The sequence below is a fragment of the Suillus subaureus genome, assembly GCF_016647635.1.
Source record: "Suillus subaureus strain MN1 chromosome Unknown BJ212scaffold_11, whole genome shotgun sequence".
Taxonomy (NCBI): Eukaryota; Fungi; Basidiomycota; class Agaricomycetes; order Boletales; family Suillaceae; genus Suillus; species Suillus subaureus.
The window spans coordinates 277,935-293,607 of NW_024538567.1; the positions used below are offsets into that span (position 1 = coordinate 277,935).

Consider the following 15,673-nt stretch of genomic DNA (forward strand, 5'->3'; position numbering starts at 1 on the left):
ACATAATCTTCCCACACTATAGGGATCAAACATAATGCTTAGAAGCAGAGCTTTCCCACACCTCCCTATGGCTTAGTCATATTCTCACACCCTGGGTCATAATGAAGCAATTACATGAAAAGTCACAAACATTGAGACACTTTTTTGAGCCACTGTACATTCTTCTCTTGCTTCATGCCAAACTTGGCCACTGTGATTTCTGCTATGGACCTAATCCATGAGACACTCACAAGTTATTCCCACAACCAGAAATATCTTGCCTCTATTCATGCAGCTGTGCGTCTCACCAAGAAAACTCTGAACTGCCACTATGAGCTCACTGATAAATCTGAAGTATATCATATAGCAATGGGTGTGTTTTCTTTTTGCTTTCTTGCTTCCTTCACTAATCATAAAATAGTTTTGCATCCACACCATAAACTATCCTACTTCAAGAATACTGGATAGACAGAAGAGTGGATCAACACTGCTGAAACTCTGGTGCATGAGGGATTTGACTGCTCTTACTCAATCCTGGACATCAAGGATGACATGGACACTGAGATAGATGAGGAGCCTGCTGGCTCAATGGATGTTGATTCTTCTATGGTATGCTCTATTTCTTTGTTGTTGTTGTTTCAGTCACTTATGTCATGTTATTCCTAGAGCAAGAATATCTTTGATCATATACCTGCTCTCACACCACCCAAATCTACTGACCTCCATGACAAGGTAGATCGTTACCTTAGTACTGATGTGGAGCATACCAACAATGCAATTGCATGGTGGCATGAATGTCGTGGCTCTTTTCCTTGTCTCTCCCACATGGCTCCAGATTATTTGATTATCCCTGCTAAGCTCCATCACTCTTATAGTTATTTATTGCCCTAATTATTTGTTAGTGACTTCAGTGGATGTTGAATGGCTATTCAGCTGAGGTTGGCTTTTGCTTTCTCATGTACACTCACAGCTCATGGCTCAGTCAATGTGTGCTCTTCTTTGCCTTGGTGTGAAGAAGTAATTTGTACTAGGCAGTTAGCAACTAGCACTACTTATCCTAAGAGGCACAAGTTAATTGATCGGCCTGAGAGGACTGCTATTGAAGCACTTCCTTCAATTATGTGTGAGGGAAGTAAGTGAGCAAAGGAGTTATAACCTATGTTGGCCTAAGAAACTAGAATGCGGACCATATGTATACCTTTGAATTTCTATGCCAAGGAATCAACTGTGAGCGCAGGCAAAAATCAACCAATGTTAGTATCACAAGAGCAGGATGAACCATTGGAAGATATGTGCGAGCATATTGGATGTCAGATGCCAGTGCAACAGATGTAACATGCATGAAATCAACCATGCTCTATGGAGCAGCTGGTCGCAAGGGATATAGCACGAGTGAAGAACAGTGCTAAACTACCAGTCATGGGTTGGGTATTCTTGCAAGAGCTTTAGGGTAAGATCCTAGTGGTATGGAACTTCAGAGTGGTCGAATTGTGCAGGATTGTCAAGAAAGAGCAAAATAGATGGATTGCACAAGGTCTACAAAAATAATGTGAGAATGACTCTCCTATAGAGCTGAGTCCAGGGGAAAGGGAACTACTCAATTGTATATACTGTGGTCATTTATATCGTAGTGTGTGAATGTCCAGAGTGTGTAGGCGAGAATTGTAGTGTAGTTAGTGAGCGTGCGATGAGTCTATAGGTAATAAGACATCATGCACTGTGGAACATGAGTAGATGTGTAATAAGACCTGCAGCTCATTTAGCAATGACATTTGGGAAAAATAACGCAGCAGCAGAGATAGGTGGACATGGATAGGACATGGGAGGGCAGATTCCTAGGACTGGACTGGAGTAAGAGCAGATGGGTTGATATATATGGATTTAATGATCCATGCTTTATCTCCTTTCCTGAAGGTGAGAAGAACTGTGCTATCGATCATACATGCCTAGTGCCAGTATGATCATCACATCTGCAGGAGACTCAAATACTGACTGTCCTCAGTCGGTTGCACATTGGGACTTGGACTTGTCAGAATTTTTGCATTGATGAGGGCATGTGACCATAGAATTCTGGGTACAGTAGAGTTTGTGGACCAGTTCCAGATTGAATAGAGATGTGGAGTGCAGAGTTTGGTGATTTTCATGTGGACAATGGAAGAAGTGTGAACACACAGTGGATGTGATCGTGCTTCCCTATAAGTTCCTCTACTTCTTTTCCCATCTCTCATCTCTACCATTGATAACATATCTACCTTTACTTTCAATTTTTCCAATGTCATTGACCTTGCTGCCAACAGAATCCAGCGCACATTTGCTGAGTTACATGCCCACATGGTCAACTTGGCTGACCTTATGCCTGAAGATCGACCTGATCTGATGGCTTGCAAGGAAGAGTGGTGCCATGATTGGGTCAAGCTATTGGTGAGTGCTTTTTGTACCTTTGCGCACTTACTGCCCTTTCTAATGGTCTTTCAGGTTGACTTAGAAAAGTGCTCGATGGATGGCAAGACCCATAATTTGAGCCTTGCCCTCGCTCCTGAGGAGAGTGCAAAAGGTTGTAAGGCTGAAGAAGCACACATTCACTTCCATGAGCAAATACACACTTTCAAGATCAAGGCCGAACGCCAGGCTGAGGAATGTGTGCATTTAGAAGAGGAGAAGCAGTCAAAGGAAAAAGGCAAGGGAAAGGAGAAGGATGCCGCTGGAGAAGACTTTGTGATGGAGGATGGCCAGGAAGAGGCCAGTGAAGTACCACTGGTTCCTCTAAGGACATCCGTGACCTTATGTGCCACCTGGTCTCATCACCTGAACCCCCTGTTACAGTCTCTGAGGATGAGGAACCCAATTCTCCTGTGTGCATTGAAAAGTGCAAGCTGCCTGAGGGTGAAGATCTGGAAGACTTTGACCCACTTGTCAATGCAAATGTGAGTGATGAAGACTTGCTTATGGAGGGTCAGGTGTGCGCCCTCTATGCTAGGGTTTCCACTATGCATGGGATGATGCTGGAGGTGATGAATGAGTTGGATGTTATTGCGATTTACTACAAGAAGAGAAGGTGGTTCCTGTAGATAGTTTTCCCTTTTGACTTGAATCAACACACATGTACATTAGAATACCATTGGATAGCGTCAAATGGAAGTGTTTTGACCAGTTGGAATCCTTAGGTGCACACCTTGAGTCCTAAGTGTCCAGTATCCATATCCCATGTCCATGTCCTATGTTCCGGTCCTACTCCACTGGGTGCCTAAGAGATAAGTAAGATAAAATGAGCATGTGTGCACACTGCAGAAGAAGTGGAAAGATACATGTCACTTGCGGGTTTCTGCCCAGCTTGTCTTCCTCATTGCACTATCATCCTCTATCCCTGCTGTGCAGTGGTGTGGTCAAATCCTTGGTACATATCAATGTGTGTGATGCACTGCCTACACATTAAAAGAGAATTTGTATGGTAATCATTGAGCGTGCGTATAATCTAGTCCTTCGGCAATGTCTGTGTGTGATTAGGGTCTATGTGTGGGTAGTGTGTATTATATGTAAGTTACTGAGTGATCAGAATTGAGCAGGAAAAGAAAGGGAAAATGAGACTGAGACACTGGATGAAACCTGGGGTAAAACTGAGACTATCATATGAGGATGGTATGTTTTTGTGTTTTTCTGGTTTTTATGCGGATAATAGCTAAGGTCTGATGCGGGTATGTGGGTATAGGGGCATGTTTTGTGCTTGGAGGTATGGCTATGCCTCCAGGTCAAGATCAAGCACTTCATCATCCAGTTCTTCTACATCTTCTTCTGCCAAGTTATCCAATGCTTCATTGTCTAGGCCTGTGATACTAGTAACAGAGATTTTAGTTTCACAGTGTGGAAGGTAAGGAATCAAGCGAAAGGCCACATAACAAAGCTTAGACACAGATCCATCTAGTTCCAACAAGATATATGACCTGCCCTTCATGCAATGGATAATGATCATAGGTCTGAGGTAGCATGGCTTTGTCTTTTGACTTAGCTCATACTTGACTTTGCTGTTGCGCACCAGAACAAAGGTACTGGGCTTGAAATCATAATCTGTAATCGAGCGCTGGAAGCGCTGCTTGAATTTGTGGATGGACTGGTATTGGGTGTCCAGGACTCTTTCTTTGATGGCTTGGAGATCTTCTTGTCGCTTCTGCAATTGGTGTGTGTGCCAGGCAACAAGGTCTGTGGTCGAGAATGTATCTTGGTCTGGGAGTGCTACTAGAAATGTTCCTTCAGCAAGATTGAACAGGAATATAGGCTCTATGCCATGAACCATAAAATAGGGTGTTAGACCTGTCACTTGGTGTACCATGACACACTTGGCCCATAGGATGGCGTGCACAGATTGGTACCAGCATGACTCATCCCCCTCGCAACTTTTCATGATGGCCTCCTGGACATCATAGTGATGCCATTTGACAATACCATTAGCTTGGGAGTTGTACACTATCTATATGTGCCTTCCTGAATATGCTGCCTGGGATGGGTACAGTTGGGGGAATGTGCAGTTTGTGTGTTTGCCTGATCTGGCATTCATGACACATCCTATTGTACCATTTGACATCATCAGTAATCATAGGCCACCAGAAATGTAGGAGAAGGCAGGCATGGGTTGAATATACTCCCTTATGTCCAAGGTCATCATGCACTTCCTTCAGAATGCGAAGGTGGTGTGCTTCAGGGACTACCAATTGGTGCTTTCCAAGTGAGTTCTTTTGCCATAATTTTCCATCGAGTATAAAGTACCACACTGTGCTTTTGACAAATGACTGGTAGTCATCATCAGATAAGGCAGCAGGTCTTTTGCAGGTCTCTAGGAAGTGTTGGATTTCTATCATTCTTGCATCTTGTGCTTTTGCAGCTTCTGAATGGGGGATGGTTGGGTTGGCAGGTTCAGGTTCTGTGGTACCTAGGAATGCAATGAGAGTGGGTGGATGGGTTAGTGGGTTTGGCAAGGGTATGGTATACGGGTGGTGCATGATATCAACTCCTGCACCTGAAATTGTGCAACTACAGTTGTTTAGGATTTCGACACTGAACGAGTATGAGCAGTCAAGCCAATCCTCGTGGTCATTGTCCTCTGCAGGTGGTCTCCTTGAGAGACCATCTGCTCCGGTATGCTTGGAAGTGGGCACATGAACGAGTGTAAAAGGAAATAACAATATACCTGCAATCCATCAATTGATGGTTGCATTGGGTTAGAGGTCTGGGTTATTGATCATGCCTTTTATATACTTCACATCGACCTCAACTGTTAGGTTGGTGATGCCAAAGATGAATATGCATACCACATGAAGCATGTGAAATAGGTCATAAAGCTCTAGTTTCACTTGAGAGTAGTGGCTTTTGACTTCCATGAGCGAAATTGAACTGAAGCAGCTGGGATAGCATTTGCCATTTTCGCCCACTTGAAGGAGTATGAACCCTATAGTGATGGAAGAAGTGTTGACTGCAAGGATAACTTCCCGTCTGCATTCATAATCTAGCAGTAGGAGTGTGGCAGACTCTAATATTGAATCCTTCAGGGTCTGCATAGCTACCTGTTGTTCCTCATTCCATTTGAATGGTTCATCCTTGTGTGTGAGATTGATGAGCAGGCACACTTTCTTAGAAAAATCCTTGATGAATATGTGCAAGACACTGCAGGTACATAGAAAGCTGCGCACTTCTGTGATGGTACAGCATTCCAGCCAATTGCATATCTTTTGCACTTTGGAGTCTTCCGGGACACATCCTTCAAAGGTGCACTTGTGCCCTACTATGATAGTGGTAGGTGCAGCTAGGATGAATTTAGTAGTGGATACAGTTACACCTATGTTCTCCAGGTGCTGGAGTATGCAGTTCACCACTATGCAATGCTCCCATATAAAATGATGTATTCCCAGGTTCTCCACTATGGTTTCATATGAGCCATCAGCTCTTTGATAGTGCATTTTGACTGATTTGATAGGGAGGTCATCAATAAATGGGGAGGTATGCTTCGGGATTTCATCCTGTAGAGCAAAACAGGAGTCACCTTGATATACTTGTACTGTGTTCACATGCCCTTATAGGAGCATTGTCAGCCGGTGTGGTCCTAGGGGTGTTCTGAAGGTTGTGAGGTCATGGGACTCCTCATGTAGCATGCGCTGATCATACCCAGAATATAAGTCCATCATACCATATACTGCATACCCAGGAAAAGATTCAGCTAATTGTTCAACAAAAGGAGGGAGTGATGAGTCTTGGATAGTCACTGCATTCAGTGGTTGAAGATCATGTACCAATCACAGTGATTTACCATCTTTCTTGACCACATAAAACCACCGCAAACAGTAGGCTGCAGTTGATGGTTCATACATGCTGGACTGGATCTTTTCTTTGATGATGTGGATAACTTCTCCAAGGGTTGCTGGCAGTATAGGGATATTGCATTGAGTCCAGGGAGTGTATGGGATGGTAGGAATTTTGTAAGGAGGGAAATAGGTTTCATTGAGATGTCTGCACTCAGTCATGTCCCATGCAAATGCTAATTCGTGTGTCCAGACAAGCCACCATATAAGCTTAAGCTCTTCTGGCCATAACCAGTTAGTGGGGTCTAAGTCCAATTCGTCCACTCTTCCTTGGGTGAAGCAAACACCTGGGACAAAGTCAGGTGGGTGGGTTGGCAATTGGGGCATGTGTCATATCCGCATATCCAGATCTCAGATCCGACCCTTATCTCAGATCCACATCTTATCTCTGATGCTATCCACATCTTATCCCCCTCCAACATCTCGTCATTCAATCTGTCCACTCATCCAGTCCAGTCCACAACTCATCCGAATCCACAACCAGCGCTCATCTCCTTTCAGTAACCCCCTAACTCTGGTACTTTGGTTATCTGTATATCCATACTGCTCCCTGATCTGTTACCTATGTTTCATTTCCGTTTCATGATTTGTGATCTGTTTCTACTTACCGATAGACTATCCACATGCTTTGTACATAGCCTTGGACTCTGCTGATTGATCATTCTGTTAGATACCTATAGTATATAACCTCCTGTAACTTTCTGTAGTACCTCAGTTCGAATATCATCTTAGTTCTGCTCATTCCTGTCCTCTGGACTTGAGTACCTCTACTCTTGTCACCCTCCGAGACTTAGGATTGATTCCTATAGTCTATCCATATCCACCTCTGTCCCCGACAGTCCACTACCATTAGTTTCTAGTCTGGACTTGTCCAGATTAGCCATATGATACTTATCCCTCATCTGGAAATCATCCAGATCCACTACGCTACTCATCCGACCTTCCAGACATGCTAGTCTTGCCTTCCTGAAATAAGGGGCAATACTTGGGTAAGGGGCACAGCGCATAAGCTGAGGCCGAAGCCCTTCAGATCCAGTTACCCTTTGAGTATGACCTTAACAGCATGCTGGCCAATGGGTCATCAGGTAATCTTCTCATAATTCTATACTTGGGTGGCATGGTGGTTTGAACCATGCAGACCTTCTTTGTGACCAGCTTATAAACCAGTGCATGTCAGGTTTTGTCAAAAGAATATACACTGTTAAATGCGTTGATGGATATATGGTCAATGATTGAGTATGTAGATATGAGATGATTATAGTGTGCTGAGAACTGTGCAGCTGAAAAGGAAAATAAGGCATGTTTGCTCTGTAAGAGCAGGTATGTATTGTGTGGTTGGCATGAGATGAAAATTAGAACTGGGAAGTAATGTAGTAGGACAAGAAATAAGAGAGAGTGGCGGGTAGGAAATTGTTTGTTTGTCTCCTTGCATATTGTGCAAATCATCGATCATCAAAAACCCTTCTTGTGCACACCTGAGGGAGCATGCGTGCTGGCTTCGCAACCTGGACATTTCTCTACCCAATGCATGGTAGGGATGCGTATTACCTTCCCTGAATTTGGGTCCATTAGTGTGATGTCCTGATCTCCATTCGGCAGGTCTTCTGTATGGCAACTGGTGAGCATAAAGAATGGGCACCCTAGCAAAACATCAAAGTTAGCAGTCGGGACAACCAGAACTTGGAATAGCATTTCTCCTGTGCTGAAATCTAGCAGGAGATTCTCTATTACTCCAAGTGTCTCATTGGTTGAAGTATTAACAGACTCCATGGTCAGCTTGTGGTCAGATCTTAGTGGAATACTGCCCAGCATGTGCCAGACAGATTGCAGCATTATGATGCATTCTGCACCTTGGTCGAGGACACAGGAGAGGACCCGGCTGTGAAGCATCACTGCTCTGATACATCTCAAGGATTTGAAGTGCTCAGCCACAATGCATCTGTTGTCATTCCTTTGCAGGCAGCTGTCATACTTCTTCAGAAAATCTTGCGTTCCTGGTGTGCTACCTAGTTTGTTGACTGAGATAGTCCCTACCATAACATGCTTGGTCATGGTCATTTCCTTGAATACCTTGCAGACATTGGTGGATACTGCTATTAATTCGTATATAGGTACACTGATGGTAGAGTCTAGCATGCAGTCAACTACGCACTTGTCTGCATCCTTGTCTTCCAGCGGGAAGGAGTATCTGAACTGCATTGAGGGTTGGTTGGTAGCTGGTGGTTCATAGGATGAAGAAGAGGTCACAGGGTTTGAAGATGAGGAGGCCATACCAGGTGCAGTTGAAGAACCTGCGGGTGTCACAACCACCATGCCCTTATTAGGGGCACTAGCAGCCTTTGACCTGGATGCCTTTACCTGCGGGGAAACTACTTCTTCTACTGCATCAGTGGTTCTCAATGATGGACCTGGCTTGGGATGTGGTGGTACATTGACGCCCTCAAAATGCATGTTTTTACCTTTGTCTGCTTTGCAGTTAGCATGATCTGCTTTTACTGCTGCAAATGCTTTGTGAGCTCTGGTAGCTTCTTGTTCAAGGTGTGTCAATTCTTCATTGTCTTCACTCACATCTTCCTGGACATCAGTGCACGTGTGCATGAATGCACAGGGCTCAATATCAAGCACTGCTTGGATGGTCAGTTCAGCATGACAGTACATGTTACTGAGAACCATAGTGTTGGCACCTGCTGTGGGCCCATTAGGCAAGAATTCATTGATGTGCTGCTTGAAGTTTCCATCTCCTTGCCTTCCAGGAATACTGTGACCATTGGGCATAATGATCTTGTTATCAGAGGTGATGCTTATCTTGCCTTCCCTTGCATACTTGTCACACATCACGCAAGTCTTCGTAAAATGGTCTCCTCTGCAAAAGTAACAACTGTTATACCATGGTTGGCTGTATTCCTTCTTTACCACAGTCCCTGCATTAGGTTGCGGGGCGGGTATAGAAGGCACAGTTGCTTTGGTCGTAGTTGCAGAGGACCGCACTGGCAGTTGGATGGGTACTGCAGTGGATGTGATGCTAGGTAATAAGAAAACTGCAGCCTCATATACCTGATCTAATGTGTATGTGTCATCAGGGTGGTGAGTGACAAGTTTTATTTCGAGCCTTCGCCTGATAGCTGCATTGACCATTGAGTGGACCCCTTGGAGGAAAAATCTACTGCATTCTAGTTCTGCTAACCATTGTTTGTCAATTAGGTATTGCAAGACTTTGAGGAAGTTGCAGTAGTATTGCCCTAACTCTTCCTTGGAGTGTATCAGGATGTGGGCTTGTTACATGCAGAGGTTCTCTAGGTCAGTGCAAGTGTAGTGGCAGTCATTGTTGCATCCTGGATACATAGCCTGTATAGCATCAATAAACTTATTCCAATCATTCCCTTTGGCTGTGGGCCTGCATGCCCAAGTTTCCAATTCACTGATGGGTGTGTATCAAAGTGCTGCCTTAATGCACTTTTCCTGATCTAGATTAGCATAGTCAGCCAGTTGTTCCACGTCCTCAAAGAATGGGAGTAGCCGTGTGGGCATTCCATCGAATTTGGGTGCCACATGAGTTCCTTGGAGAGGCATTTTATATGGGGTAGTCATGGCTGTGGGTTGTGCAATAGGGGTTTGAGATGGCGCGGGACCTTGTGGGGCTGAAGGGGTATGGTGTGCAGAGTTGAGTAAAGCAGGTGGGAGTGTGGCTCAATGTCTACATGGGGAAGAAGCAGTTATGGGTAAGAAAGGTGTGGGTGTGAATAGGTTTTGCCTTTCAGGTGATGGGCTGCAGGTAGGATTCGAAGGGGTAAGTGATGATTTGGTGGATGGAGTGTCTAAAGTAATGAATGGGACTTGGGGTAGCAAATGGTTGAATGATCTGGGGAAGTGAGTGTCTTCCCCCTTGGACTCTGGTTCTGTTAGGGGTGAGTTGGAAGCGAGGTTCCAGATAACAGAGGCTTCTGAAGAGGAATGGGTATGCAAGTTGGATGGTCCTGCTTCAGTTTCTATGTACTGCAGTTGTTTATATTGTAGTGTGTGAATGTCCAGAGTGCATAGGCAAGAATTGTAGCATAGTTAGCAAGTGCATGATGAGTCTATAGGTAATAAGACATCATGCACTGTGGAATGTGAGTAGACGTGTAATAAGACCTGCAGCTCATTTAGCAATGACATTTGGGAAAAATAACACACCAGCAGAGATAGGTGGACATGGATAGGACATGGGAGGGTAGATTCCTAGGACCAGACTGGAGTAAGAGTGGATGGGTCGATATATATGGATTTAATGATCCACACTTTATCTCCTTTCCTGAAGGTGAGAAGAACCGTGCTATTGATCATACGCACCTAGCACTGGTATGATCGTCATATCGGTTTGTGGAGTCAACTCAACTTGATCAAGAATGAGGATGTTTTGAAAGTGACTTCTTTGCCTGATGTTAAAGTTGATGAAGAGGAGCTTGACGAAGGCTGGGATTGCATTATCATTGAGTAGGATAGGTACTACTACACCATGTCATAGTTCACTGCTTTATTCTACTTGTACCTGTGGGTATACCCTTGATGGGTCATGCCCCAGGTCTCATACCCTCATACCCATCATAAAACTCATACCCACTATTGGGGTATGGGTATATCTATGGGTATGGGTATGGGTACAACCTCCGACACCTAGAGGTTTACCTATGCAGATCCCTAAGGGTATGCTAGTTATTGTGAACTGGGCTCACAGGTGTAATAGGAAAAATAGCAAGAAACTCATGTCCATCAAGGAGCTCACCCAAGCACCATTGACCTTTCTCCTTGTACTTTTCCAACACTGCTAAAGGCTCAGTGTGTTCAACATAAAACTTGGTAAACACAGATGATATGGCTTTGTTGTCACAGCTGTCTTGGAAGAGTGAACCCCTCAGTTGAGTGGTCTTTAGATAGCTAATGGAGGAAGATGCCAAAATGCCCTTTGCATGTTGATGAATGAGGTCCAATTCAATGTCCTTTACCAGCAGCTTCATATTTTTAGTCATAACATCTGAATATAATGAGGGTGCTAACTCACAAGCATATTTCACCAAAGTGTTGCAAGCAGCAGGGTGAGATGAGATGAGACCAACAATGTTAACACAAAGGAATAGGGCATGACACTTCAGAGTTTGCAAGAGGTAGGTTGTGATGTAACACTGATGGACTGCTTCATTAATGACAAGCTGCATCACCCAGCCAACTTAACAAAATCAGAAGGTGAGGTTTGCAATAAATTGAGATAGGCTCAGATAGCTACCTTTTTTTTCACCATAGTCCCAGACTGATTTATGCTTTCTTCTGCTTGCATCCAGTTGATGATATATCATCTAAGCTCTGACAAAGAGCTTCAAAAGAGTCCTTGGATTGATTGTTCTGGTCTGTGCTCTCAGGCATGATGTACTAGTTCAGGGTTAAGGGGTAAATATGATTCAGGAATGTTGTTGACATGTTGTTTATTTGGTTCTGTTGACTGATTAACACATTCAATAATAGTGTCAGTGACTATATGTGCCATTCAATGAGAAATACAAGTTTCATGCTACAATTACAATTAGTGCAAGCAATACAGTAACATGAGTGCAAGTGTGATGAGAGGCAGTGTCCATGGGAAGTGATCTAACACAGTAAGTACAAGTCCAAGTGTACAACAACAAATAAGAATTAAAAAACATGTGACACTGCTTAACACTATGGATCAATCCTGATCATCCTCAAGGTTGCTCATACCTTGGGGATCTATGAGCTTGGGAATAGTCAATCCCAATAGCTCCATACCTCACTGGTATCCTATGGGTCTTGTGGGTTATCTGTGTGCCTGGGAATTAGGCAGCACAGGGACACAGCACACTGAGTGCCAAAAATTTATGAGATTAAGTGTATAAACAAATTATACTTGTACCTTGGCTCACTGAGGCCAACATCCTGGTCTTCAATCTTGACACTGATGGCTTCCTCCTTGACACTTAGATGTTCCTCAGATGTCACATTGCCACTTGCAGCAGGATCTTTGATCTGAAAAACCACTTGCTATACATAAGATTAGCACAAGCATCAAAATAATGGAGTTCAGACTAACGTACTTTTGGCCCCAGAGATTCAATGTCTAGGATGAAACAATAAGTGTCCCATGCTGACTCTATGCCATCAATCTCAATGAATATGACATCCTGGAGCATCTTGACCTTAGATAGAATGGTTAAGGAAGACATTACAGTAAATAAAAAGTGGTGGTGGACATATAATGATGAAAGCAGACGTGGAGTAAGGAAAGACTTACAATGTGGCACCAATATCTATTACTGGAATTTGCCAGCTGGCTTTGAACACCAAATCATCATGTGATAGGGTTATATAGGGATATCATGAAATTAGAACTCTGGACACCAGGCAATTGTGTTGCTATGTACTTTACCATTCAGTCACTTGTCCTGGGAGAACAGAAAGTTCATTGTGCCATCCAATGTAGGCTTGCAGCAAGCAGGTGACACACTAGTAGATTTGATACCATACTTTGTTTGGTAGCATTAGTTGACATCTCAGTGCTAGCTTTAAGGCATCATTGCTGTTTGAACATCATCACTGGTGAAAAATTCATTCTGGCCATAAACATGTCTGTTTGTGGCACCATGTTTGGTTTGCACAGCTCTGCCCATTGTATCTGCATGCATCAATCTCATTTGTTAGTCTTTGACTACTTATTCATGTCTATCATGTTTGTTTTCTGCTAAATGAATACTTGATTTTTTTTTGGTAATAACTCAAATCATGAATGTGAGGTCAGTATGGATGAATACTCTTCACTCAATACCATGACAATCAGTGCAGAAATCAAGAAAGAATGTCTATGTATCCCACTTATGCCATTGGCTCTTCTGAGGTAGGGACATCTTTAATCCAGACAATATACTGTGAAGTAATGTCCAGAGTACCAAAGAAATGAAACAAGAAACCCAAGCTCAATGTTTACCACTCAGTCCCAGTCCCTTCTTACCTGCATACTGAATACCAAGCTCATCAAGATGGGTCCATTACCTATATACTAAAGCATCTCAAACCTCCCAAGAATGCTCAAGCAACTATTAATAATTGAACTCACATGGCACTGACTCTGCATGATGCAGCACCATTGTCAATTCCTGAGCCATTCAATGATCTCCTGCTCAATGTATCATTGGACTTTTTAGGGCAGCAAAGGAGAAAATGAGCAGCAGGTGTATGTACACTATAATGTTCTGCATCCTTTGACATGTTGCTCATCATCATTTAGGATCATCCTTTGTTGATGTGGTTGAAGCACTAAGAATTATTTCTGCAGGAAATGATCTGTTGTGGATAACACAACTTGGCTAGATACTTGTTAAAATACCTAGCCAATATATGTCTACTAGTCCTGTCTAGCTGCTACACTTGCAAGCAAGAACATTCAACCTGAGGGATCTACTGTCTAGTTAAGTTCAATAATCAGTACTATACAAAGGGTCAAAAGTCTGAATGTCAGAGATCAAGTCCAAAGGTATGGGATGAAGTCCAATGCACAAGAAATCAGGTCTGCAGGTGCAGAGACGTGGAGATGGTGGGAGAGTAAGGGAAAGGGAGGGAATGCATCAGGACTAGCTTGGAAATGTTAGGGAATGTCAAATGAATGAGTGACAGTAGTGTTGGGTCAGGGAAAGTGGGTCAACAGGTATATTGCAAGGGTAACTCTAAGGACAGGTATGGGGTGACCAGTATTGGGGATTTCTCCCTCCTACTAAGTGGTGGTTGTAATCCTGGTCACCCAACCCTATATAGCTAACTACATGAAAGTCCAGAGTCCATAGGTGAAAGTAGTAGCAAAAATGTGGGTCTGATGATATGTAGGTAAAAGGCCATGAGGTACTGCAGCCTGTGGGAATCCATGTAATAACACTGTCTACTCAATTAGTAATGAGAATTAACTGACTATGCACCAGTAGGGTTAAGCAGGACTGGACTAGACATGGTAGGACAAGTGTGCAGGATCTCTGAGCAGGTCTGATACATTGGAGATGTAGAGATGGTGGGAAAGCATTGGAGATAGGTAGGAGATGTGCAGACTGGATGGGGATTGCAGAATAGGGTCCTAACAGGCCAGCCTGAACATGATCATCACACTGTCTTGAAGGAAGATGCAATAGCCTTGGCACTCAATCTTGCTTGGAGTGTAATTGTCCCAGCCCAGAGTATAGGTGTCAGGACTGCTTAGGATCAGAGATCTATTGTTCACCTTGCATCCTGTTGGCTCATGTGTGCCACCCACTTCACCAATTAGAGGTATGCTTTCATGTCTGATTGGGAGACAAGAATGTAAGGCTAATATCTAATATCAATACAGAAATGGAATGGTCAATACTTTAAGTGAATCACTCTGAAAACCCTGGGTCTTCACATCCAGCTTGGCCACACCACTGGCCAGAAATGTCTTAATCCTTATCATGCATTCAATGATGATTTTATTGTTGTCAACACCCATGGCATACACAAAGTATTTCTTGACTTCTGCAATTGTGCAACAGCCCAAAGCCATATACAACAGCTACTTCAAATATCATAGTTTTCTTTGACAATGTCAAACCCAAAAACTGCTGTGACATTCCATGTTCTTGAACACTATCACCTACTCTCATTTGAGTCAAAAGTATCTGCCTTTGAATTTTATAATGTGTGCAGCTGGATGTCCAATAACAATGGCTTACTTCCCATCAAGGTAAACTTGCTTTTTCAGGTGCCTTCAAAGTTAATCCAGCTTCCTTCAGGATCAGCATGATTCATTTACACAGATGATATGCAAGTGGTGCCACTTGAAGATGCCTCAGTGCTTGGGGTAAGGTCATGATCCCAGTGGTGTAAACAGGACAGTTGAGGGTGAATGTACTGTATTGTGCCTGGTGTGCCCACATCCAGGGAAGAATCTCCTAGCTGGTTGGAAAGGTGCTCCTCAACGGTAAGTTTAGAGTGAGCTCCAGTCCAGAGGGGAATTTCTACTAATATAGGTACTGTTAGGTGGCTATATGGATTATTCCTTGCTATAGATGCAAACTTCTGCTGTCCTACTACTTAAGGGTCTTATATGCAACACATATATAGTGACAACACAACTATACAGGATAAGACTTCTTGCCAGTCCTTAAGTACACAGTCTACAACTTTTCTAGTTTTCGTGGTAGATAATGTGTGAGTTCTTGGGAGGGATATGTTTCAATTATCCTCTTCTTGTTTCCTTGGTCTAAAAGCAACTAGTAGTCTGGAGTATTGTGTGTGAATTTTGAATATGTAGCGCTTTGTGTGCTCGTGAATTATGTCTCCCTTCCTAAAAAAGACAAAAGAAA

The 15,673-nt window shown here is 43.4% G+C and overlaps 3 protein-coding genes across 3 annotated transcripts; 2 read left to right on the top strand and 1 right to left on the bottom strand.

The window, feature by feature from the left end:
* Nucleotides 1-2,310: 2,310 nt before the first annotated feature.
* On the top strand, nucleotides 2,311-3,047 carry BJ212DRAFT_1479525 (uncharacterized protein; the record flags this gene model as incomplete). The annotated part of the gene is made up of 3 exons (XM_041339897.1): nucleotides 2,311-2,400; nucleotides 2,455-2,722; nucleotides 2,803-3,047. 3 exons carry the CDS (start codon nucleotides 2,311-2,313, stop codon nucleotides 3,045-3,047), a joined length of 603 nt encoding a protein of 200 aa, XP_041194388.1.
* Nucleotides 3,048-11,011: 7,964 nt separating this feature from the next.
* Nucleotides 11,012-11,527, bottom strand: BJ212DRAFT_1268969 (uncharacterized protein; the record flags this gene model as incomplete). The annotated part of the gene is made up of 1 exon (XM_041330772.1): nucleotides 11,012-11,527. A coding segment is annotated over one exon (516 nt), but the record flags the coding sequence as incomplete, so codon positions are not given.
* Nucleotides 11,528-14,465: 2,938 nt separating this feature from the next.
* Nucleotides 14,466-15,201, top strand: BJ212DRAFT_1497077 (uncharacterized protein). The gene is made up of 2 exons (XM_041341544.1): nucleotides 14,466-14,618; nucleotides 14,680-15,201. The coding sequence occupies exon 2, from the start codon at nucleotides 14,911-14,913 to the stop codon at nucleotides 15,109-15,111; it is 201 nt and encodes a 66-aa protein (XP_041194390.1). The 5' UTR covers nucleotides 14,466-14,618; nucleotides 14,680-14,910; the 3' UTR covers nucleotides 15,112-15,201.
* The last annotated feature ends 472 nt before the right edge of the window (nucleotides 15,202-15,673 follow it).

Excerpts from the sequence above, each read along its gene's own strand:
- BJ212DRAFT_1497077 (XM_041341544.1), top strand. The coding sequence starts at position 14,911 with ATGTCAAACCCAAAAACTGCTGTGACATTCCATGTTCTTGAACACTAT.